Genomic DNA, 24,529 nt, shown 5'->3' with positions numbered 1-24,529 from the left:
CAGCCCTCCATCTCTCCTGAATGGAATCCCCACTGTTTTTCAAAGCCAGACGTTCTGGGGGCTTGTCTTCCCAGTGCAAGACCTCCAGGATGGGAAGGCCAACATGGGTCTCAGACCCCTTGCTCCTCGGAGAGGACCTCTGCAGTGGTGATGTCCTTTTCATTTGTGTGTCACCAACCTTAGAGTTTGGCTCCTGACAAGATTGCATCTCCATTCCCCTACCCATCTTATTGTCACTCCTTCTTTATATCTGTCATTGTGGAAAATCTTTTCTGCTACTCTTCAGGTCATTCTCATACATAGTTGCTGTATAAAGTAGTTGTAATTTGGTGCTGTGCTCATAGGAGGAGGTGAATTCAGGGTCTTGCAACTGGCATCTTGATCCCCCTCCTCCCCCGTATCTTTTATTTATTTTTATTATCTCAGTGGCTGAGACACTCAATATAGTGTTGATTAGAAGTATTAATAATGGGTATGCTTATCTTGTTCCTGATTTTAAAGGAAGTGTTCTAATGTCAGTATCAAAAGTGATGAACTAAGTGTTTTTGCTGAATATTTAATTTTTATTTCCAAACAGTTACATTTTGGCATTTTGTTGCAAGCTTTTTCCCATTTATGTTTTGTGTGTGTATTTATAACTATATATTGTATTATGTTGTGTTATACTGTATTTTTCTCCATGTAATATATAGAATAAACTTAACTTTGTGTTTCCATAATAATAATATGACAGTTTTAATTACTGTAGTTTTATCATGTACTTTAATATCTTATAGAACATTTATATCCCCCCTTTTTCTTACTCTCATAGTTTTCCTGGCTATTTCTACATGTTTATTTGTGCAGATGAACTTTAGAATAATTTTGTTACTTTTTCTCCCCTTCCAAATCTAATTGGGATTTTGATTGGACTCATTAAGTATATTACCTAATTTCAAGTGTATGTGTATGGAATTCAAATGAGTGACTCATTATTGTTTCTATTTTCACCATTAGGAATACATCCCTACTGTCTCCATCCTATGCAATCCAGGAATGAGAACACGTCACTGGAAGCAGTTATCAGAAATTGTAGGCTATGATTTAACTCCAGACTCTGGAACTACAATGAGGAAAGTTTTAAAATTAAACCTTACACCATACTTGGAAAAATTTGAAGCTATAAGTGCGGGTGCAAGCAAGGTAAATATGAAGATCAACTGAAATACTTTATTTGATGAGTTTGTTAATCATATAATCATAGTTTTTGTTGTGGTTGAATGTATAGTACTGGCTAGCAGTGGGAGGAGATGGGGTAAAGTGGTGGAAGACCACTCTTATTTTTCCCCACAAAGTGTCTGCTTCTCTATGATTTCCTTGTCCTGAATCCAGAGTAGAAATGGTTCCTTTGACCTCTTGTTAATTCTGCCACATTCTGATATGCATGGATGATATGCTAGTCTTGATATATAATTGTTCCATTAAGAATGGAAATAGATGCATGTGTGTGTGGCATGTGATGTGTGTGTATTCTAGCAGAGTAAGTGAGGCCATCTAGTGTTCTCAGAATACACTGAAAACATCTTCAGACTATAGACTGCAGAAAAGCCACTTCAGGGAAAATCCATCAGGTCTTTCATTCTGCTGTCTGTTTTAATACTGACAGCAGTAGTTTTCAGAGCAAGTGAATTTTTAAAAACTACATTGTCATTTTCCATAGGAATTTTTTAATTGTTTTAAAACTTTTCTAACTTACAGACAGTTGCAGATTACCTTACAAAAATTGCTGTGTAATGCACCAAATTCTTTCTTCTTTTTCTCATTTAGGAATTTTCATTAGAGAAATCCATGCATACAATGATGCGAACTTGGGATGATATTGCTTTTCATATAAGTCTATATCGTGATACTGGAGTCTGTATTCTTTCTTCAGTAGACGAGATTCAGGCTCTCCTTGATGATCAAATTATAAAAACACAGACAATGAGAAGCTCACCTTTCATCAAACCATTTGAAAAGGAGATCAAGGTATGTTAAATATGATAGTCAACTCCTGGTCATTTATAAAAACTGCAATCTTATTACATATATGCTCTTGTGAAAATAAGTCAGTTTGTTGGATGGCTTTGGTGAAATATAGAAATAGATAACTTAAAATTAATGTGAAAATATATAGAACAGATGAGCCATTAACTGTAATGATTTTTAAAAGAACAAATTATATTTTTATTAAGAAAAATCTTCTCCAATGACAGTGATAGATTTGGAAGGAAAACTGTATCATTTAATCTAACTGTAGACAGCCTAGACCCTGTTTCATGCTATATTCTTTTTTTTTTCACTTTATTGAGTATTTTATTGACATAAGCTTTGACCGAGAAGCATAAAGTTTTCAAAATATCTTTTCTTATAGGCAGAAAATCAATCTGGTTATTTTAATAAATATAATTGTTCAGAATGGTTGGCTGAGCAGTTAAAGAATATCTGCTGTCATTATTTAGTGGATGTGGGGCAGGAAAATGGTGTTGAACATGGAGGAGAAAAGAAGAAATAAATTTTCAACACGGTGGTGCTATAAGGAAATGGTATTAAAGTGAAAGAACGAATATAATAATTTTGAGTTTATGCAGGAGTGTTATATTATAAAACAAAATAGACTTTGGACACTTCTTATTTTCTTTATACAATTCAATAGCTGATAAGACAAAACATGAATTTTACACTCTGAATTAAAAGAAATATTTTCTTCAAAGGGCAATGAATAAATTCTCATTTAAAGATTGTTTCAAGTTGATGCTAATCTTCTTTCTTTTTTTTAAACATCTTTATTGGATTATAATTGCTTTACAATGGTGTGTTAGTTTCTGCTTTACAACAAAATGAATCAGTTATATATATACATATGTTTCCATATATCCTCCCTCTTGCATCTCCCTCCCACCCTCCCTATTCCATCCCTCTAGGTGGACACAAAGCACAAAACTCCCTGTGCTATGTGGCTGTTTCCCACTAGCTACCTGTTTTACATTTAATAGTGTATATATGTCCATGCCACTCTCTCACTTCATCCCAGCTTACCGTTCCCCCTCCCTGTGTCCTCAAGTCCATTCTCTACCTCTGTGTCTTTATTCCTGTCCTGCCCCTGGGTTCTTCAGAATCATTTTTTCTTTTCTTTTTTTTTTTTGATTCCATATATATGTGTTAGCATACGGTATTTGTTTTTCTCTTTCTGACTTACTTCACTCTGTATGACAGTCTCTAGGTCCATCCACCTCACTACAAAAAACTCAGTTTCATTTCTTTTTATGGCTGAGTAATATTCCATTGTATATATGTGCCACATCTTCTTTACACATTCATTTGTCAGTGGACACTTAGGTTGCTTCCATGTCCTGGCTATTGTAAATAGAGCTGCAATGAATATTGTGGTACATGACTCTTTTTGAATTGTGGTTTTCTCAGGGTATATGCCCAGTAGTGGGATTTCTGGGTTGTATGGTAGTTCTACTTTTAGTTTTTTAAGGAACCTCCATACTCTTCTGTATCAATTTACATTCCTACCAACAGTTCATGCTATATTCTCATAACTTGTAGTGAAGTTCTGTATACTATACTTTATATTTGGGAACAAATAACTTGAGGGTCTTTTAGAATAATTAATGAAATATTGTCCACTTGACAAAAACAAATGATATTTGAGACTGTAAGATTATTTAATGTCCTTATAGTTGATGTGGGTAAGTACACAAAGCAAATAAATTATAATAACTAATAGTTTTATAGGTAGTATCAAAATTCAAACTGGAGACTATATAAAATGGGGAAAAGATCAACAACAAGTGGATTTTTCCCCTGATATTTATTGACTTCTAAATGTGTGCCAGATACTACTCTAGGGGTTTTACATTTATTAACCCATTTAATCCCCATAGCAGACCCTCAAGGTAGGCACTGTTATTATCAGTAGTCATAGTTAAGGGAACCAAGGCATAGAGGGATAGGTAAGTTACCCAAGTTCACACAGCTAATAAATGACAAACCTGGAATTCATAAAAGGCAGTTTGATTTTAATTTAAGCATAAAGAGTGTATTTATAGGACACCTTGGCTTTCAATATTTGGAGAAGACAAACAGTTGTGTTCTTCCAAAAAGACATGAAGCTGCACATTTTCCCTTGAATCAGGCTGACCTACCCTTTCCTGGTAAGAAGTTATGCTTTTGCAGATATTTCTTGTTTAACAAAGGAGAATTTACAATACAAGTTTGAAACCTCTCTTAGAGCTTTTAAAACAAAAATATGAGGCCAATCTCTTGATATATAGGACCTTAGGCCATATATTTAAGAAACAAAGAGCTTATATGAATGATCTTTGGCTAATGAAATACCTTATGGATTCTAGGAGATCTGTGACAATAAGGAAGACTTTTTCCCCCAAATGCATTGATGTACAGCACGGTTTCTCAACCTGGTTCTAATGACATTTGGGGCTAGATAATTCTTTGTTGTGGGGGCTGTCCTGTATATTGTAGGAAGTTTAGCAGTGTCCACGGCCTCTATCCACTAGATATTAGTAGAAATCTCACCCCACCAGTTGTGACAAATGAAAATGCCTCCAGACATTGTCAAATGTCCTTTGGGGTGGGGGCAAAATAGCCCCTAGGTTGATAGCTACTGGTGTAGAGCAGGATGTATTCCTGTATGCTTTTTGGACATGGGACAGTTCACCTAGAGATTAGGAAATTGGTCTAAATAACTACAGTCATTTGCAATTGTGAGTTCCAATGATTTAGGAAAACTTCAGACCTCCTAGAGCTTTTCAAAGCCCATGTGAGACACTATAAGTGACTATGAGCTGTTTTGCATTGATTCAAAAATAATAATAAATTTAAAATACATATTCCTTGCTATAATTTATGGGTTTTCTTTAATAACTGGAACTTAGAATACTATGCTTTTCATTAAGGCCTGGGAGGACCGTTTGATTCGAATACAAGAAACAATTGATGAATGGTTAAAAGTACAAGCTCATTGGCTGTACTTGGAGCCCATTTTTTGTTCTGAGGATATCATGCAACAGATGCCAGAAGAAGGGCGTCAGTTTCAGACAGTAGACAGACATTGGAGAGATATCATGAAGTTTTGTGCAAAAGATCCAAAGGTGAAGTGTTTCTTTTCTCTGTTTCAAATAAAGGGGAATCTTTATTTTTGGCTATTACAGAAAGCATTTGGCTTTTTTTCCAAGTACAAAAATAAAACCTGCTCATTGTATACAAACTGGAGAGCTCAGAAAAATATAAGAAAGCATAGATAATTTTACTTTTCAATTCATAAGCTACACTACTCATAACTCTTTAATATGTATAGTGGAGCTGCTTCAAACATTCATTTAACTCACTTGGCTTCTACTATGTATACTCAGTGATCCCTCTTATAAAAATAAATAGTAAAATAAAATAAAATGAAGAAAGCAAGAGGGTGGGAGAGAGAGACAGACAGAGACAGACAGAGAGAGAATGAATACAAACGAATGAGTAGTGCATGTGATTCACCTGAGTTTCTACTCAATGACTCTATATGCTTGGGGGTGATGGGAAAAAGAGTCAGCAATTCTCTCAGTTGGTTTCACTTGCTATGTCTCTCTCCTAGTGAGTATAGCACCTTGTTGAGTGCGATTTTAATGTTGAAAGACAGACCATGTATTTTTCATACACATAGTATACAAAGTTCATAGATATATATATCCACTTTTTAATCTGGTATTCAACTTAAGAAATAACGATTTGTTTCAATGCTGGATGAAAAAGTAGCTGTGCTGGGGACTTCCCTGGTGGCACAGTGGTTAAGAATCTGCCTGCCAATGTAGGGGACATGGGTTGGATCCCTGGTCCAGGAAGATCCTATATGCTGCAGAGCAGTTAAGCCCGTGCACCACAACTACTGAGCCTGCACTATAGAGCCTGCGAGCCACAACTACTGAAGCCCACGCACCTAGAGCCTGAGTTCCACAACAAGAGGATCTCCTGCTCACCACCCACACACAACAATGAAGACCCAATGCAACCAAAAAGAAAAGAAAAAAAAAAAAGAAAAACTAGCTGTGCTGAACTGTTGAGAGTCAATAGTACTGAAATTTATGAGTTGCAAGGATTTCCCTTACATGTTGACTTTAGAACCTTTGTAAGACATTATTTCTTATAGAACAGAAGTCAGCAGTTTTTTCCTGCAAAGGGCGACATGGTAAATATTTTAGGCTTTGTGAGAGGTACAGTGCTTTTTGTAACTACTCAATTCTGCTGTTGTTGTAGTAAGAAGGCAGCCAAAGACAATATGTAACTGAATGGATATGTCCATGCTACATCAAAACTGTTTATGGACAACTGACATTTTCATGTACCATGAAATGTTATTCTTCTTTTAATTTTTGAACCTTTTAAGAGTGTAAAAATAATTCTTAGCTTGATGGCCATGTAAAAACTGGCAGCACGCAGAAGCAAGAAGAGCTACAATCCTGCAGCCTGTGGAACAAAAACCACATTCACAGAAAGATAGACAAGATGAAAAGGCAGAAGGGCTATGTAACAGATGAAGGAACAAGATAAAACCCCAGAAAAACAACTAAATGAAAATGGAGATAGGCAACCTTCCAGAAAAAGAATTCAGAATAATGATAGTGAAGATGATCCAGGACCTCAGAAAAAGAATGGAGGCAAAGATCGAGAAGATGCAAGAAATGTATAACAAAGATCTAGAAGAATTAAAGAACAAAGAAACAGAGATGAACAATACATAACTGAAATGAAAAATACACTAGAAGGAATCAATAACAGAATAACTGAGGCAGAAGAATGGATAAGTGACCTGGAAGACAGAATGGCGGAATTCACTGCTGCCGAACAGAATAAAGAAAAAAGAATGAAAAGCAATGAAGACAGCCTAAGAGACTTCTGGGACAACATTAAATGCAACAACATTCACATTATAGGGGTCCCAGAGGGAGAAGAGAGAAAGGACCCCAGAAAATATTTGAAGAGATTATAGTCGTAAACTTCCCTAACATGGAAAAGGAAATAGCCACCCAAGTCCAGGAAGCACAGAGAGTCCCATACAGGATAAACCTAAGGAGAAACACACTGAGACACATAGTAATCAAATTGGCAAAAAATAAAGACAAAGAAAAATTATTGAAAGCAGCAAGGGAAAAATGACAAATAACATACAAGGGAACTCCCATAAGGTTAACAGCTGACTTCTCAGCAGAAACTCTACAAGCCAGAAGGGAGTGGCATGATATACTTAAAGTGATGAAAGGGAAGAACCTACAACCAAGATTACTGTTCCCAGCAAGGATCTCATTCAGATTCGACAGAGAAATCAATAGCTTTAAAGACAAGCAAAAGCTAAGGGAATTCAGCACCATCAAACCAGCTCTACAACAAATGCTAAAGGAACTTCTCTAAGTGGGAAACACAAGAGAAGGAAAGGACCTACAAAAACAAACCCCCAAAATTAAGAAAATGGTAATAGGAACATACATATCAATAATTATCTTAAATGTGAATGGATTAAATGCTCCAACCAAAACACACATGCTTGCTGAATGGATAAAAAACAAGACCCATATATATGCTGTCTACAAGAGACCAACTTCAGGCCTAGGGACACATACAGACTGAAAGTGAGGGGATGGAAAAAGATATTCCATGCAAGTGGAAATCAAAAGAAAGCTAGAGTAGCAATACTCATATCGGATAAAATAGACTTTAAAATAAAGAATGTTACAAGAGACAAGGAAGAACACTACATAATGATCAAGGGATCAATCCAAGAAGAAGATATAACAATTATAAATATATATGCACCCAACACAGGAGCACCTCAATACATAAGGCAACTGCCTAGAGCTCTAAAAGAGGAAATCAACAGTAACACAACAATAGTGGGGGACTTTAAAAAAAATAGTGGGGGACTTTAATACCTCACTTAGACCAATGGACAGATCATCCAAACAGAAAATTAAAAAGGAAACACAAGCTTTAAATGACACAGTAGACCAGATAGATTGAATTGATATTTATAGGACATTCCATCCAAAAACAGCAGATTACACTTTCTTCTCAAGTGCGAATGGAACATTCTCCAGGATAGATCACATCTTGGGTCACAAGTCAAGCCTCAGTAAATTTAAGAAAATTGAAATCATATCAAGCATCTTTTCTGACCACAACGCTATGAGATTAGAAATCAATGACAGGGAAAAAAATGAAAAAAAACACAGACACATGGAGGCTAAACAATATGTTACTAAATAACCAAGAGATCACTAAAGAAATCAAAGAGGAAATCAGAAAATACCTAGTGGGCTTCCCTGGTGATACAGTGGTTGAGAGTCCACCTGCCATTGCAGGGGACACAGGTTCATGCCCCGGTCCGGGAGGATCCCACATGCCGTGGAGTGGCTGGGCCCGTGAGCCATGGCCACTGAGCCTGCACGACCAGAGCTCCTCAACGGGAGAGGCTGCAACAGTGAGAGGCCCACGTACCAAAAAACAAAACAAAACCTAGAGACAAATGACAATGAAAACACGATGATCCAAAACCTATGGGATGCAGCAAAAGCAGTTCTAACAGGGAAGTTTATAGCTATACAAGCCTATCACAAGAAACAAGAAAAATCTCAAATAAGCAATCTAACCTTACACCTAAAGGGACTAGAGAAAGAAGACCAAACAAAACCCAAAGTTAGCGGAAGGAAAGAAATCATAAAGATCAGAGCAGACATAAATGAAACAGAAACAAAGAAAACAATAGCAAAGATCAATAAAACTAAAAGCTGGTTCTTTGAGAAGATAAACAAAATTGATAAACCATTAGCCAGGCTCATCAAGAAAAAGAGGGAGGGCTTCCCTGGTGGCGCAGTGGTTGAGAGTCCGCCTGCCGATGCAGGGGATGCGGGTTCGTGCCCCGGTCCGGGAAGATCCCACATGCCGTGAAGCAGCTGGGCCCGTGAGCCATAGCCGCTGAGCCTGCGCGTCCAGAGCCTGTGCTCCGCAACGGGAGAGGCCACAACAGTGAGAGGCCCGCGTATAGCAAAATAATAATAATAATAAATAAATAAAATGGATGACTGATAATAAATAAATAAATAAATAAATAAACATTAAAAAAACAGTGGCAGCACAGTGTATACAAATATCAAAGCATCAAGTTATATGTCTTAAATATATACAATTTTTATTTGTCAATTATACCTCATAAAAGCTGAAAAACAACAGCAACAAAAAAGAAACTGGTAGCAGACTGGACTTAGCTCATGGGATGTAGTTTGCCAACTCATACCATAGATTGTTTATAGTTCACAGTTGTGAATGCAAAAATTAAATCACACACCAACCTAGCAGACTTTTTCCACATCATATAGGAGAAATGAAAATATGCATGACAATCATAATTTCTCATTTATAACTAGCATCTTTGGATAAGAATATTTGTGATTTATTGAATTCTAATAGTTTTACATTATTAAAAAATTTCCTGACAATTTTCATAAACCTTTTTTGACACCTTAACATTTTTGACATATAAGTTAATGTTTAAGTCTTATCATAATATCTGATATATAAGTGCTGACCGGAACGAATTGGTCTCTTTTAGGTTCTTGTTGTTACTTCTTTAACAGGTTTACTGGAAAAACTGCAGAACTGCAATGAACTTTTGGAGAAAATTATGAAAGGCCTTAATGCATATCTTGAAAAAAAACGACTTTTCTTCCCTCGGTATGATGGATAATCAATTGTGGTATAATTTAAGCTTTTTCTGATGTGTGATGAATTATAACTAAAACTTTTGTATTTGCATGTTTTTCCCTAGTTTTTTCTTCTTATCTAATGATGAAATGTTAGAGATTTTGTCAGAGACCAAAGATCCACTTAGAGTTCAGCCTCATTTAAAAAAATGCTTTGAGGGCATCACTAAATTGGAGTTCCTTCCCAATTTGGACATTAAAGCCATGTATAGCTCTGAAGGTGAGCGAGTGGAGCTGATTGCACCTATTTCCACGTCTGCAGCGCGAGGTGCTGTGGAAAAGTGGCTCATTCAAGTAGAAGATTTGATGCTCCGGAGTATTCATGATGTGATCGCTGCAGCCAGGCTGGTATGTTTCCTAGGATTTAATGTATATCCTATATTCTGTAAGTGCTTTCTTTTAGGAGGTTTTGAATGGATACCAGTAAATGAACACCTCAGGTCTTACTATTTTAAGGCTTTTATTTTCTTTACTCTTTGTTCCTAACATTATTATTAAAATAATAATAGTAGTAAGAATTGATAATAATACGTGATTAAGTGCTACAAAAGAAAAAAGTGTTATGAGAAAGAATAATAATGTGTATATAATTTAGAATGGGGGTGGTGGGTTGCTAATGATAGGCTCTTAGAGAAAGTAAAATTGAAACTGAAACCCAAAGGATAAGTAGGAATTAACCAGATAAATAGCAAATGGGAGAGCACCTAAGTATCCTGTGTTAAGAAAGAACCCTGAGATAAGAAAGAACCTCAGACATGGGTGTTAAATGCATGATCTAGTTTACTTATTGCTATTTACACTCAAACAGTTACTTAAAAACTCAAAATGAGATGAACCAACATTAACGGAGGATCTATAATATTTGAGAGAAATATAACACGTAGGCACTACATGTACCTCACTTTTGCTAATTCAATTAACCTAATCTTGAATGATAAACTTCAGTATATTTCTTCCTTTAGGATCACAAAGGAACAGTTGTGTAGTAAAAATGTCATTTAAAAAGGCTTTGCAGCCTTATATCCAGCAACTCACGTTATATGAATGAGGAATCCTTTTCCTTCACCAAGAGCCCTATGAGAATCATCTTCTTGCAGTGACTATTCTGTTCAGCTTCAATGTTCCTGCAGATAAATCTTGACTTTTTCTCTCCTTTTTTCTATTTATGATTCCAAACAAACTAAAACACATAGGAAAGAATCAACATTGTCCATGAAAGTATTTCCTTAATCCATATAGAAATTTACCTTCTATGTACCTAGCAATGGCTCATCAATTATATGAAACTCAGCCTTCTTTGAAACTTAGGTTAATTTGTCATTTGCATTTATCTATAAATATTGCTAATAAAATGCATTTTAATAATAGATATTTATATCCTTATGTTTAATATTCTTTTATCTAAGGTGGTGTCATTGTATTAAAAATATAGTTTCCAGGGAACTCCCTGGCAGTCCAGTGGTTAGGACTCGGCGCTTTCACTGCTGTGGCCCGGGTTCAGTCCTTGGTTGGGGAACTAAGATCCCGCAAGCCGTGCCGCATGGCCAATTAAAAAATATATATATATATAAAGTTTCCTTTAGTATCGACTCTTCATACTTTGTCCCGCGGTTGTTTTTTTTCAGTTTTTAATTTGGATCTGCTATTATCATTTACTGTTGAAACAAGTTATTTTTTAAAAGACTACCCCCCCAATAAATCTATTTAAATGCATTTTGAACATAAAAATGTTAGAAGAAATGAAAGTATACTTTGAACTCAAAAGCATAGATTGTTCAATTGTATATAAATGAACAAATATACTATTGTTTAAATTATATATGCTGGTCATACAAGTTTGGTTTTTTTTTTAATTAATTAATTAATTTATTTATTTTTGGCTGTGTTGGGTCTTCGTTTCTGTGCGAGGGCTTTCTCTATTTGCGGCAAGCGGGGGCCACTCTTCATCGCGGTGCGCAGGCCTCTCACTATCGTGGCCTCTCTTGTTGCGGAGCACATGCTCCAGATGCGCGGGCTCAGTAGTTGTGGCTCACGGGCCTAGTTGCTCTGCGGCATATGAGATCTTCCCAGACCAGGGCTCGAACCCGTGTCCCCTGCATTGGCAGGCAGATTCTCAACCACTGTGCCACCAGGGAAGCCCCATACAAGTTTTTAGAAAAGCTATGGATAAATAATACAAGGGTTCTAGCTACTAGGTCAGTTTTCTACTAGATGGCATAGTCTTCTTTTCAATTAAATCTTGGTATCAGTATATGTAATCTATTAGACTGATTTATTTTATACTTTAATAAACCCTCATAGTTCATTATAATAGAAGTAATGTGTATTCTATGTAGAAAATTGACAACTCCCCACAGCAAGGAAACCTAAAATTCCTATGGAAAATAATTTCCAGAAGAATCAATAATCAAATCCTTCCAAAGATAACTGATTATTAACATATTGGTGCTCATCTTTCCATCCTTTTATAAATAAATATTTCAAAAATATGATTTGTAAAAAATTTTCCGGTCTTTTAAATAGTCATCTAAAATTTTTCATGACTACATTCTAGCCTACAAGTGTACCAAATATTGCACTTCTTTATTGTTAAACATTAAGCTTTTTTCCCCTTTGTAAACTTTTAAAGTTAGAAATGCATTTTAATTACTCAGGCTTATCCAGAATGTGCAAGAAAAGACTGGGTTCGAGAGTGGCCTGGCCAAGTTGTACTTTGTGTTTCTCAAATCTTCTGGACCTCTGAGACACAGGAAGTTATAAGTAGTGGGACAGAGGTAAATCATTACCTTAAATAACATTCTTTTTAAATAACTTTCTTTTTTACATGCTATGTTTTTTTAGTTAGCTTATCTATTATTTGCAAAGGTAACCTTCCCCCCAATTTCTACATGTAGCATTAAAATTGTACAATTATTTTAAAACTTGTTCTTAATTTTTCTTATGCTTAGACAAAAATCACTCTATTCGAGAACTCATTTCTATATTGAGCTAAATTATGATGTCAGAATTGTTAAAGAGTAAATGCATGAAATACATGTTTTAGCTACTATATAACATTAGTTTAATTGCTTTTTTTATTTTGTAGGGATTAAAGAAGTACTATAAGGAACTTCAGAATCAACTAAATGATATTGTAGAGCTGGTAAGAGGAAAACTGTCGAAGCAGACCAGGATTACTCTGGGGGCTTTGGTTACTATTGATGTCCATGCTAGAGATGTGGTTATGGACATGATTGATATGGGTATGTGACTCTTTTTTATCTTAAAAATAAGATATATATAGCTTTTAGAAACAAGGACTTACACTGTATGTCTTTTTCTCTCTCAACAGAATTTATTTTATATGATCTTTTCCATAAGTTAGAAAACATGAATTATTTTAATATTTGCTGTTGTAAAGATGATAAAATACTTATTTTTCAAATTATTTCCATTTCAGGATTATCTGTCTTGTTTTACTTTATTCCTTTTAGGTGTCTCACATGATACAGATTTCCAGTGGCTTGCTCAGCTTAGATATTATTGGGAATATGACAACGCTCATGTTAGTATCATTAATTGCAACGTAAAATATGCTTATGAATACCTTGGTAACTCACCTCGACTTGTCATTACTCCTCTAACTGACAGATGTTACAGAACATTGGTATGTGTTTAAATTATTTTAATTCACACATTAAAGATTCCTTTTTGGTTTGGTGTCATATTTCCTTGTGTAAATTTAACATGGCTATCCTCATTTTATTCTCTTATCTGTATAGCTGAATACAGCTATCCCTTCCTAATCCCAAATTCCCTTTATGTGAAGTTATAGTAGTGAATATTTACTTCTGCGTGCTTTTGTAGAATACAAGAGTGTGTGAATTCTAATGTTTGAAAATCGTGAGTCACTCCCGTTGGGGATAATTAGAAAAAGGAAGGTACTGGAGATTTAAAGAAGAAACCAGAGCTTCGGAAAATGGTATCAGTTTTTGCAGTGGAGTTCTGGGAGAGATGCCAAGAAGATGAAGGAAGCACATTTGGGCCTTAGAACTCCAAGTTAGTTTTGTTGAATAGTAGAGGGAGAGCTGAAATGTAGGCAGGTAGTACTGAGGGCTGTGCTTGTTGGGAAGCTATGGAAGATAAAGCCATGACTACAGAAAACAACAGCAACAACAAAGTGAAACCCTGGGAATTGCGTTGTCAGATAAAATACAGGACTTTCAGGTAAATTTGAATTTCAAATAAACAATGAATAATTTGTTAGTAGAAACATGTCCTAATTATTACATGGGGCATACTTATACCAGCAAATTATTCATTGTTTATCTGATTTTCAAATTTAACTGGGCATCCTGTATTTTTATTTGCTAAATCTGGCAATCCTACCTGGGAATTGAGGAGATGCATCAAGAAACACCAATCCACCTGTGCTGAGTAAGTAAATTAAAGTGTCTGAGTTTTCTGGAAGCAGAAATGAAATGGGGATTATTGGGCAAATGATTTTCTAGGGAATGCTCTCAGTAAAAACCCATAAGGAAATGAGGAAAGCAGGTGGGAAAGCTAAACAAAGATGTGGTTTTGATGGATGTATGGCCTTAGCCTGATCTCATGGGGAGCATTAGAGCATGAATGGCATCTCAGGGGTACTTCACTTTAAGGCAAAGGGGTCTAGCTTTTCTATCCCTTTATTATCATTGGCTATGGTTCACTCCTGTGGCTGGGTGGGGGGTGGGGGGTGAGTAAGCTTTCAGGTGTTTGTGGATAAGGGAGCTCCTATTAATTGAGGGCAGATCTCAGGAGAAAAGGACAGTTGTGAGCTATTTGTAGATGACTGACAGCAATTGGAAGGATGGATGCAATGACCAGTAAAAGAATCTGAGTAAGGTTCTAGTGCATCTATGATAAAAAGTTTCACCAAATCCTCTTTCTCAGGAAGCTACCTGAAGGCCAGACCACATCTGTCTTGTTCTCTACTCTAGTGATTGACAAGTACATAAGTTACTCCCTAAATGTTTGTTGAGTAAATGAATCTCAAGCTTCTGTGTCCTCAGACCTCACTGAAATCAGCTGTGAATATTTGTAAGGTGGACTCTAAGGACTTTGAGTTATATAATCAAAATCACATTAAACACTTGTATACAACACTAAACATTGAAAGTCTCCTATTATATTTACTATCCATAATAAAGGGAACACATTTGTAAGCATTTTTTGGAAATTATAAAGAAGGGAAAGACTGAGGTTTCCAGCAATCAAGTTAATGGACATTAACAGTATAGCGTTTACTATAAATTTAAGATGGGTAAAATATCATTGATATTGCCTTTATTTAATGAGCTCTCTCTATTGTTTTATTTTAGTAAATGTGAAAATATTTAAGATTTTCATAGGTCTATCTATTAATTTTTTAAATACTTAATTTTTTTAGAGCAGTTTTAGGTTCACAGCAAAATTAAGCAGAAGGAACAGAGCATTCCCATATACCCCTTGCCTCCCCAAATGTACAGTCTTGGTCCTTTAACCCTATTTTATCTAAAAGGAGTTAAGTTTCACAAACTCTCATAGCAGTTTTCATGAAACAAACTTCATGGAAAGAGTTGACTGTAACTTGTATGCATATAAAAATTTCCAGCCATTTTTCTAGTCACTGTGGGGACCCAGAAAGAATTCAGATACTGCTGATGTTACTCTAAAGGAGCTTAAGGACTGGGACTTCCCTGGTGGTCCAGTGGCTAAGACTCTGTGCTCCCAATGCAGGGGGCCTGGGTTCAATCCTTGGCCAGGGAACTAGATTCCACATGCATGCAGCAACTAACAGTTCTCATGCCACAACTAAGGAGCCCACATGCAGCACCTAAGACCCAGCACAAACAAATAAATAAATAAATATTTTAAAAAATTATTAAAAAATAAAGGAGCTTAAGTACTAATTGAGAGGGGAAAAATGTTAACTGTTAACTGTAGTTACATTACAGTTAACATAGTTAACTGTAATGTGAGCATTGCTGAACCAAATGAACCAGGTTCATTTGTCTGACTCTCTGCAGTAAGCCAAATGCTGAAACGCTGAGGTTTGCAGCAGAGAAAGTGCTTATTCACAAAGCAGCCAAGCAAGGAGATAGGAAAACAACTCAAATATGCCTCTCTGAAGGCGAAGGGCTCAGGATATCTATGGGATAAAGCTGAGGTGTGGGGAGCGTGGGGAAATGTAATTGAAAACAAGAAAAAGGTGAGACAATCGTTGCTCTGCGCATATGCACCCAAGCCATAGGCTTTTTCATGGGAGGAAAGCTCAGAAAGTAGCCTAGTTAGCATGCTCTGAGGGTCGAGTTTTTGGCCTCTGACATCAAAATGTCACCGAGTGGACCCTTGCCCATGCCCAAGTGGAGAGCTGATGGTCTTAACCATCTTAATCAGCTCAAGCTTGATTTGACACAGTAGACTCCAAATATGTAAAAAGCAACTTGGGCAAACATCCAAATGCCCAGGCTACAGGACGCTTGGAGGATACGCCAGCTTTCGTAAAAACAATACAAGTGAGTCCAACCAGCGAAGGTAGGTCACAGTTTACCATTTATCGGTGGGTAACTGATAACTACTCTGGGTTTCACAAGGTTGAAAGTGACACTACTGGTTAGAGAAGTACAGAACAATGCTATGGGGATGGATAAAATAAAGAACATACCAAGAGTGGAATGCAACAGCGAAGGTGAATCATAGACAAAGTTATATAGTAGGTCATCTGTTTATTTTCCCACTGATGGGCCCCCACTTATGACCCTCACTTTTAGGTGTTTTCTCTCTTCGCAGCTAGCTGTAGAGGTTGTCATCATTGATCTCTACAACCATAACCACTTCTTTTTTTTATTTTATATTACTTTATTTTACAGGAGATGGAGCAATCTGCTCTCTTTTTTTTTTAAAATTAGTTGGTTTATTCATTCATCTCTGGGTGCATTAGGTCCTTGTCGCTGCGTGCGGGCTCTCTCCAGCTGCAGCGAGCAGGGTCCACTCCCCGCCACGGTGTGCAGGCTCCTCACTGCAGTGGCCCCTCCGGGGGCTCTAGTTGTGGCACACAGGTCTAGGCACTCCGCGGCATGTGGGATCTTCCCGGACCAGGGCTCGAACCCGTGTCCCCCGCATTGGCAGGCAGATTCTTAACCATTGCACCACCAGGGAAGTCCCTCCATAAACACTTCTAATTAAACTTTTCTGACCAAATGTTAACACTTCAAGGCTGGATTCTCTTTGTTTTTAAAGGCAAATGGGATACACATGAAGTATTAGAAAATAAGGAGACTTTGATACAGTTTCACTTTTTTTTTAGATCCTTTAAACTGCTTTTTCTTTGTGCAGCTAGAAAATTGAGTGCTAAAAATTAACTGAATGATGTAATTGTATTACTGCCTCTCTGAAGCTACAAATAAGACTAAATCCACTTTATAAGCAATTGTCCTATTATGGGGTATTTTGTTTGTTTTCAGTTAAGCATGGATTTCTCTTCACGTTTATTTTTCTTTTCAGATAGGTGCCTTCTATTTAAACCTTGGAGGTGCTCCAGAAGGGCCAGCAGGCACAGGAAAAACTGAAACCACCAAGGACTTGGCTAAAGCTCTTGCTGTACAGTGTGTGGTATTCAACTGTTCAGACGGGCTAGATTATCTAGCAATGGGAAAGGTAAAGTTACATATTACATGTTACAAATTTACAGCTAGGTCAACCTGGATAAACTGAAGCAACTCGTTTAAAACACTGAATGCGGTTTAAGCATTACTTGACCTTTTTTTTTTTTTTAGGGGTAAAGACTTTTTATCCTTGGGGCTTTTATTAACTGTCACTTTTGACTTAAAAAGGTTAAATTTGTGTTTTATGGGCTTCCCTGGTGGCGCAGTGGTTGAGAGTCCGCCTGCCGATGCAGGGGACACAGGTTCGTGCCCCGGTCCGGGAAGATCCCACATGCCGCGGAGCGGCTGGGCCCGTGAGCCATGGCCGCTGAGCCTGCGCGTCCGGAGCCTGTTCTCGGCAACGGGAGAGGCCACAACAGTGAGAGGCCCGTGTACCGCAAAAACAAAACAAAAACCCAAAAAACGTTAAATTTTTGTTTTAACAAATGATGCCCTTTCCTACGAAAATCATCTCCTTTTTTCTTGTCCTCAGTTTTTTAAAGGATTGGCTTCTTCTGGTGCTTGGGCTTGCTTTGATGAATTTAATCGAATTGAATTGGAAGTGCTGTCAGTGGTAGCTCAACAGATCCTTTGCATTCAGAGAGCCATTCAACAGAAGCTAGAAGTGTTTAATTTTGAAGGGACAGAACTTAAGCTCAATACAAACTGTTTTGTAGCTATTACTATGAATCCTGGCTATGCAGGACGTTCTGAATTACCGGATAATCTTAAGGTAATATTTTTTTAAAGAGTGTAAATTTGGTAATCAAAAGTAACAGCATAATCTACTTAAAATGGTATAATTTTCTCACGTGTATTTGTAATCTCCCTTTTACCTTTTCCATTTGCTATAAGGTAAACCTCTAAAAACTTTTTTAGATGTCTAAAAAAAATATTAGAGTACATGAAACTGTTAAAGTGCTCCTGAAAAAATTACAAAGTTAATGAAAAGGTGCTTCACTGGGGGAGTAAACTTGGATATCAACACATTATCTTTGGGTGCTTATGCTCAGCTTTAAAAATGGTTTCCTTTATGTAAATAATATATTTCCTTTATTATATACTTCAGGTTCTTTTTAGAACAGTGGCTATGATGGTTCCAAACTATGCCCTCATAGCAGAAATCTCCCTCTACTCCTATGGATTTTTGAATGCAAAACCTCTGTCTGTGAAGATAGTAATGACCTACAGGCTGTGCTCAGAGCAGCTCTCATCACAATTTCATTATGACTATGGAATGCGAGCAGTAAAAGCAGTTTTAGTGGCTGCTGGAAACCTAAAACTAAAATTTCCAAATGAAAATGAAGATATACTTGTAAGTATTAAATATACACGTTGTGAAAGTGTAGAAAGTGTATCTGTAGAAAGATAACTTTTTCAGCAAGGTTGATCATGAACTATAGATAGGCAGATAAGAGAGTTGTTGCTTTGAGCCTTTTTACATGGGGTTGAAATGATAGTTTTGAGGTTCTGTTTTTCATTATACTTTGTATGAATCCAAGGACCATTAGGTTTGATAAGTGTAGTATTGGCTTTTTAGTATGGGGATTCCATGGAACCATGTAAAAGAAACTTTGACTTTGGTGGGGTGGGGGTGAAAGAAGGGCAAATACCGGCACTTAACTTACCTTGCACTTTTTGGATGGTTTTAGCTTCTTCGATCAATTAAAGATGTAAATGAACCAAAGTTTTTATCACATGATATACCCTTATTTAATGGAATAACTAGTGACTTATTTCCTGGTGTTAAACTTCCTGAAGCTGACTATCATGTAAGTAAACCTGTGAGAATGACTTGTTCTGCAAATAAATTCATCTGGTGACTCAATAGTTTTCCAAGTTTTATTAAATGAGCGACTTATTCTGTTTGGAGGATAAACCCCTATTTTGGCCACTTTAATTAATGAGGAAGAGTAAATTTTAGTACCTTATGTTATATGATAGTAGGGTTAACGAGATTCAGGTCAAAGATAATGTTTATTGTAAGAGAATACATATTTTATTTCCTATCTTGTGATTTATAATATTTACTACTATGTATACAATAATACTATCATATTACCTCCGCAGGTAGAAAAGTTGATAAACTGAAAGTGGTAAAACATCCTATAGTTTTTTTGTACAGCAAAGTGATTCAGTTATATATATATATATTTCGGATTATTTTCCATTGTAGGTTATTATAAGATATTGAATATAGTTCCCTGTGTTATACAGTAAATACTTGTGCTTATCTATTTTATGTATAGAAATTTGTATCTGTTAATCCCAAATTCCTAATTTATCCCTTCCTCATCACTTTCCCCCTTGGTAACCATAAGTTTGTTTTCTGTGTCTGTGAGTCTGTTTCTGTTGTGCATATAGATTCATTTGTATTATTTTTTAGATTACATATGTGAACGTTATCATATAATATTTGTATTTCTCTGTCTGATTTACTTCACTTAGTATGATATTTCTAGGTCCATCCATCTTGCTGTGAATGTTAGCCTTCTTTTTTTTTTTTAATCTTCAAATTCAAATACTACTATACATCCTATGGCAGGATCAGAATAAGGTGATTCTAGGCTGTTTTCCAATACCAATAACTAATTCTCTGATTCTCTAGACACCCACTGGGTGTTCAAAACTTCAATTCAATTCTGACACTAACTGCCTAGAGTTAGTGTCAGTCCTACAAGACTGCCTCTCATTTCATACAGAAGTCTCAAGTCCTGGCCACCTGTACTTCTGACTGACGGGCTATAAACCAGGGGTTTCCCTGACCCCTCCCCTCCCAGGTTTAATAATTTGCTAGAACAGCCCACAGAACTCAGGAACACAATTTACTTCTGCTTACCAGTTTATTATAAAGGATACAACTCAGGAACAACCAAATGGAAGAAATGTATAGAGCGTGGTATGGGCAGGTGGCAGCGTGGAACTTCTGTGCCCTTTCAGGGAGAGTCACCCTCCCTGTACCGGAAGCTCTTGAATCTCATTGTTCAAGAATTTTTATAGAGTTCAGTCATCAGCCCCTTCTTCCCCAAAGGCTGGTAGGGCTGAAAGTTCCAACCCTCTAATCACTGCGTCTTTTTGGTGACCAGCCCAATCTTGAAGCTATCTAGGTTCCCACAACAAGTCACCTCATTAGCATAAACTCAGGTGTTATTGAAAAGGACTCTTTATGAATAACAAAAGATACTCCTATCACTCAGAAAATTCCAAGAGTTTTAGGAGCTCTGTGCCTGGAACCGGGTATATATATTTTAGTATTATACCACAGGTGATTATCAAGATGATTCAAAATACGCTAATATGATTTTTTAAATCAAAATGAAAATACATAATTTTAATATTCTCTTGGAGAACTCTTGTACTCCTATGAATATAGCAAATAGTTTCATGGATTCATAGAATCCAGTTTGAAAAACACTACTAGGAGTCAATGCTGGGAGGTGTGTGGCTGAGCAACTGCGTATGCCTGCAACTGAGCTGCAGGGGAGCCAGGGTCATAGAAAAAAAAATACTACAAGCATACCTCATTTTATCGCGCTTTGCAGATGCTGTATTTTTTACAAATTGAAGGTTTTTGGCAAGTCTATCAGTCAAGTCAAGCAAGTCTATCAGTGCCATTTTCCCAATATTTGCTCACTTCTTGTCTCTGTGTCACATTTTGGTAATTTTTGAAATTTTGAAAAAATTTCGTTATTATTATATCTGTTATGGTGATCTGTGATCAGTGATCTTTGATGTTACTGCTATGACTCACTGAAGGCTCAGATGATGGTTAGTATTTTTTTAGCAAAAAAGTATTTTTAATTAAGGTATGTGCATTGTTATTTAGACAGAATGCTATTGCACACCTAATGGACTCAGCAGGGGTCCCCAACCCCTGGGCCTCAGACTGGTATTGGTCCACGGCCTCTGGGCTGCACAGCAGGAGGTGAGCAAGCCAGGGAAACTTCATCTACCACTCCTATCGCTCCCCGGCGCTCACATTACCACATTACCGCCTGAACTATCCCCTCCACAACCCCACGCCCGTCTGTGGAAAAATTGTCTTCCACAAAACCAGTCTCTGGTGCCAAAAAGGTTGGGGACCACTGGACTACAGGATAGTGTAAACATAACTTTTATATGCACTGGGAAACCAAAAAATTTGTGTGACTTGCTTTATTGAAATATTTACTTTATTGCAGTGATCTGAACCAAATCCACAGTATCTCTGAGGTATGCCCATACTAAATATAATATCTTGCTTTTTAATATGTACCGTATTACTTTGTTTTTCATCTACTGACTTCTTTTGGGTTTCAGGTAATGTTTATTACTTCATTAATCTTCTCTGTTGGCTTTTTAATTTTACCTCAGTGGTCACTCACAGATTGCAATACACATCCTTGATTTATGACAGTTTACCTCATTTGTATTCTAAACCATTTCAGACACAATATAAGAATTTTAAATGGTATAATTCCATTATCCACTCATCTCTGCCCATTGTACTGTTGTCACGTATTTTACTTCTACATATGTTATAAACTCCACATTTTTTGCTTTAGGTATTAGTATTTGAAAAAAAAAATTCTTTTATATTTACCCTTTCTAGTGTTTTTAAATTCCTTCCAGCAGATATGTGCTTTAAACTGGGATCTTTTCCCTTCAACTTTAAGAACTTTCTTCAGTATTTATTGTGTACATGTTGAGTCTTGTGGCAACAAATTCTCTCAGTTTTTCTTTTGAAATATCTTTATTTAGACTTCATTATTTGAAGAATATTTTCACTAGGTATAGAAGTCTAGATTGGCAGGAGTCTCCCCCGCCCCATCTTTTTAAAGATGTTTTTCCATTAATTCTTGGCTTTTATTGTTATGCTTAGAAGTCAGGAATTTTTCTTATGTATATTTCCCTGAATGTAATATCTTTTTTCCCCTCTGGCTGTTTGAAATATTTTCTTTCTTTCCTTGCTTGACTATGTGCCTAGTGTTGTTTGCTTTTTACATATCCTACGTGGGATTTGCTGCACTTCTTGAATCTGTGTATTGCTTTCTCCAGAAAATTCTCAGTAATTATGTTTTAAAATATTTCTTCTACCCTATTTTCTCTCCCCTGTCCTTCTGGGGCTCCAGTTACATGAATGTTAGAACATTTTATGTCATCTCACATGTCTCTTATGCTCTGTTTTTGCTTTCTGTTTTTTATTATCTGTACTTTAGTTTGGATAATTTTATTGACCTGTCCTTAAGATTAATGATCCTTTCCTTGGCTTTGTTCATTTCTGCTGATAAGCCTATCCAATGAATTCTTTTCTTTTTTTGGGGGGGAGGAATACTGCACCGTGCGGCATGTGGGATCTTAGTTCCCTGACAATGGATTGAACCCTTGCCCCCTGCAGTGGAAGCACAGAGTCTTAACCATTGGACCACCAGGGAAGTCCCTATACAATGATTTATTTATTTATTTAAATAGATCTGTATTGGAGTATAATTGCTTCACAATACCGTGTTAGTTTCTGTTGCACAACAAAGCGAATCAGCCCTATGCATACACATGTCCCCATATCCCCTCCCTCCTGAGCCTCCCTCCCAACCTCCCTATCCCACCCCTCTAGGTTATCTCAAAGCACCAAGCCGATCTCCCTGTGCTATGCTGCTGCTTCCCACCAGCCAACTATTTTACATTCGGTAGTGTATATATGTTGATGCTACTCTCATTTCGCCCCAGCTTCCCCCTCCCACCCCACGTCCTCAAGTCCATTCTCTATGTCTACCTCTTCATTCCTACCCTACAACTGGGTTCATCAGTACCTTTTTTTTTTTTAGCGTCCATATATATGCGTTAGCATATGGTATTTGTTTTTTACTTTCTGACTTCACTCTGTATGACAGACTCTAGGTCCATCCACCTCACTACAAATAACTCAATTTCGTTTATTTTTATGGCTGAGTAATATTCCATTGTATATATGTGCCACATCCTCTTTATCCATTCATCTGTCAATGGATATTTAGGTTGGTTCCATGTCCTGGCTATTGTAAAAAGTGCTGCACTGAACATTGTGGTATATTCACTTCAGCACATAATTCTTTTTGAATTATGGTTTTCTCAGGGTATATGCCCAGTAGTGGGATAGCTGGGTCATATGGTAGTTCTATTTTTAGTGTTTTGTGGAACCTCCATACTGTTTTCCATAGTGGTTGTATCAATTTACATTCCCACCAACAGTGCAAGAGGGTTCCCTTTTCCCACACCCTTTCTAGATTTTTTTGACAATGGCCATTCTGACTGGCATGAGGTGATACCTCATTGTAGTTTTGATTTGCATTTCTCTAATAATTAGTGATGTTGAGCATCTTTTCATGTGCCTCTTGGCCATCTGTATGTCTTCCTTGGCAAAATGTCTATTTAGGTCTTCTGCCCAATTTTTACGTGGATTGTTTGTTTTATTGATATTGAGCTCCATGAGCTGTTTGTATATTTTGGACATTAATCCTTTGTCTGTTGTTTCATTTGCAAATATTTTCTCCCAGTCTGAGGGTTGTCTTTTGGTCTTGTTGATGGTTTCCTTTGCTGTGCAAAAGCTTTTAAGTCCATTTGTTTATTTTTGTTTTTATTTCTGTTACTCTAGAAGGTGGGTCAAAAAAGATCTTGCTGTGGTTTATGTCAAAAAGGGTTTTTCCTATGTTTTCCTCTAAGAGTTTTATAGTGTCTGATCTTACATTTAAGTCTTTAATCCATTTGGAGTTTATTTTTGTGTATGGGGTTAGGCAGTGTTCTAATTTCGTTCTTTTACATGTAGCTGTCCAGTTTTCCCAGCACCACTTATCGAAGAGGCTGTCTCTTCTCCGTTGTATGTTCTTGCCTCCTTTGTCATAAATTAGGTGCCCATATGTGTGTGGGTTTATCTCTGGGCTTTCTATCTTGTACCATTGACCTATATTTCTGTTTTTGTGCCAGTACTATACTGTCTTGATTACGGTAGCTTTGTGGTATAGTTTGAAGTCGGGGAGACTGATTCTTCCAACTCTATTTTTCTTTCTCAAGATTGCTTTGGCTATTCGGGGTCTTTTGTGTTTCCATACGAAATGTAAAATTTTTTGTTCTAATTCTGTGAAGAAT

The 24,529-nt window shown here is 36.7% G+C and overlaps 1 protein-coding gene across 1 annotated transcript in view; it reads left to right on the top strand.

The window, feature by feature from the left end:
* The window catches only part of DNAH12 (dynein axonemal heavy chain 12), a 229,191-nt gene that overhangs the window by 96,417 nt on the left and 108,245 nt on the right, over nt 1-24,529 (top strand). The window contains exons 19-30 of the mRNA XM_060021479.1: nt 997-1,182; nt 1,807-2,007; nt 4,944-5,138; nt 9,632-9,753; nt 9,848-10,130; nt 12,437-12,556; nt 12,868-13,024; nt 13,256-13,428; nt 17,289-17,441; nt 17,922-18,161; nt 18,498-18,743; nt 19,081-19,200. Coding sequence (XP_059877462.1) covers nt 997-1,182; nt 1,807-2,007; nt 4,944-5,138; nt 9,632-9,753; nt 9,848-10,130; nt 12,437-12,556; nt 12,868-13,024; nt 13,256-13,428; nt 17,289-17,441; nt 17,922-18,161; nt 18,498-18,743; nt 19,081-19,200 — 2,196 coding nt within the window. The remainder of the gene's footprint in view (nt 1-996; nt 1,183-1,806; nt 2,008-4,943; nt 5,139-9,631; nt 9,754-9,847; nt 10,131-12,436; nt 12,557-12,867; nt 13,025-13,255; nt 13,429-17,288; nt 17,442-17,921; nt 18,162-18,497; nt 18,744-19,080; nt 19,201-24,529) is intronic.

Source organism: Delphinus delphis, chromosome 10, assembly GCF_949987515.2.
Source record: "Delphinus delphis chromosome 10, mDelDel1.2, whole genome shotgun sequence".
In the NCBI taxonomy this organism is placed as follows: Eukaryota; Metazoa; Chordata; class Mammalia; order Artiodactyla; family Delphinidae; genus Delphinus; species Delphinus delphis.
Note: the sequence above shows the minus strand (reverse complement) of the source record. Positions and strands in the feature narration are given on the sequence as shown.